Raw genomic sequence first — 1,724 nt, 5'->3', positions numbered from 1 at the left:
TTGGTGTTTGGATTGCTTTGAAGAGAAAGTGAATTTAGGTCATGTTGACTGCGGCCGAATCTTAAATTGTATTCCGAAGGCAACTCAAAAGGTATAGTACAAATCTGGTGATTAACGAATAAGCATGAGGCGGTGTTCTAATAGACCTGGAGATGGTCTGGCTATATGAGAGACCGTTTGGCACGTTTGTGTTTTGACTTTTTCCATCAATAACCTCATTAACAATTACATCACCATACCTTTTACGAATCTCCTTACGTCTACAAGTTTTCTTTCTTCTTTGTCTCATAGAAACTCTTTATTTCTTCTTATTTCAACTTCAAAGGCCATAATTCATAATGCATACTTCAAATATTGCCTTTGGAATTTCATTCCTCTCGACCCTTGTTGCCGCAGCTCCTTTCTCGGTCGATAATAGCTTCCTTGAAGCTGTAACAGCAACCAATACAGGGCCATTACTAGCAATTCAAACCGCAGCCATGGGTTCTCTCTCCAACATCCCTCCTCCTTCTGCATTGGTTGGTGGAGACGACAGTCTCACCAATTTCAAGCTCGTCGCCTTCAACGAGAACATGGAAGTCGCATTCTTCGAGGAACTTACCTTTAATATCACAAATAATGTTCCAGGTTATACATTCGACAGTCAAGACAGTAGGGACACGGTGCTTACGAAACATCAAACGCAATCGTTGCGCAAGAAAAACTGCATTCACTAAATGCTGAGAAAGACATCGTTAGTTTCACCAATGATACCAATGCTATCATTCAACCGTGTCAATACAATTTCGATGTCACAAACTTTGAGCAAGCCATAGCTACAGCATCTCTCTTCACAGATGTAACCATGGGTACTTTGGGAGATATCCAAACCGTATTCGGCACAAACGGCGATTCCAAATTCATCCGTGGTGTTGCAGCATCCCTCGGACAAGAAGGAGAACAAAATGGATATTTCCGACAAATCCTTCACAAAATTCCATCCGCTCTTCCGTTCCTGACAGCTAGCACTAGAGATTTCGCATTCAGTGCTTTGAACCAAAATTTCGTTGTTGAAGGTACCTGTCCAAACAGCGATACCATCCCTCTCAAGACCTTCCAGAAACTCACTGCTTTTCAACCCGATACCATCGATTTTGACACCATCGTCACATTCTCATTCCAGCTCACCGCAGATCAAGACTACAACACCACCTGGGGAGAAAAATGCAAGGGGCTCTCGCTCGTCTATATCAATCAGCAAAATAAACCTGTTGTTCAACCATTCGAAAGTATCAGTTTACAAGCAGATGGGAAAACTGTTGTTTTTACTGCTAAATTTGAATTCGATGCCGGTGCTGCTAATGGTGCTACGGGTAATGGCTTGACTTTGGCGGTTTTGGCGAAGGGGTCGGATTTTGCTAATGCGTTGGAGGTATCTAATAATGCGGTTTATGGACCGGCACCCATTGAGGTTAATTGATTGGATTGGGTTAGAAGTTGATGGGAATGAGGGGACTGGGTATTGGGAAGGTGTGGCATAGCATAGCATAGCGTGGCGTTTTTTGAACTTTTCTTCTGGGCTTAGGATTTACTTTGTGAAGATTTCTTTGCATTGGACGGTGTTGGCTTCGTTCTTTTCATGCCTTTTTATGGAAACCTGTCTTTACTTCCCGCATGATTTTCCTGGCTCTTGATGTATGATTTACGATTTCACGACTTCCGTTCAATATGAAGATGCTTTTTTA

General features: G+C 42.4%; 1 protein-coding gene across 1 annotated transcript; it reads left to right on the top strand.

Moving 5' to 3' along the window:
- Nucleotides 1–338: 338 nt before the first annotated feature.
- Nucleotides 339–1,459, top strand: EAF02_006973 (uncharacterized protein; the record flags this gene model as incomplete). The annotated part of the gene is made up of 2 exons (XM_038903021.1): nucleotides 339–620; nucleotides 656–1,459. 2 exons carry the CDS (start codon nucleotides 339–341, stop codon nucleotides 1,457–1,459), a joined length of 1,086 nt encoding a protein of 361 aa, XP_038757342.1.
- Between the last annotated feature and the right edge of the window lie 265 nt (nucleotides 1,460–1,724).

This window comes from Botrytis sinoallii (genome assembly GCF_014898435.1).
Source record: "Botrytis sinoallii strain Bc 23 chromosome Unknown BSIN_011, whole genome shotgun sequence".
Taxonomy (NCBI): Eukaryota; Fungi; Ascomycota; class Leotiomycetes; order Helotiales; family Sclerotiniaceae; genus Botrytis; species Botrytis sinoallii.
This window is presented reverse-complemented; position numbering and strand designations above follow the sequence as displayed.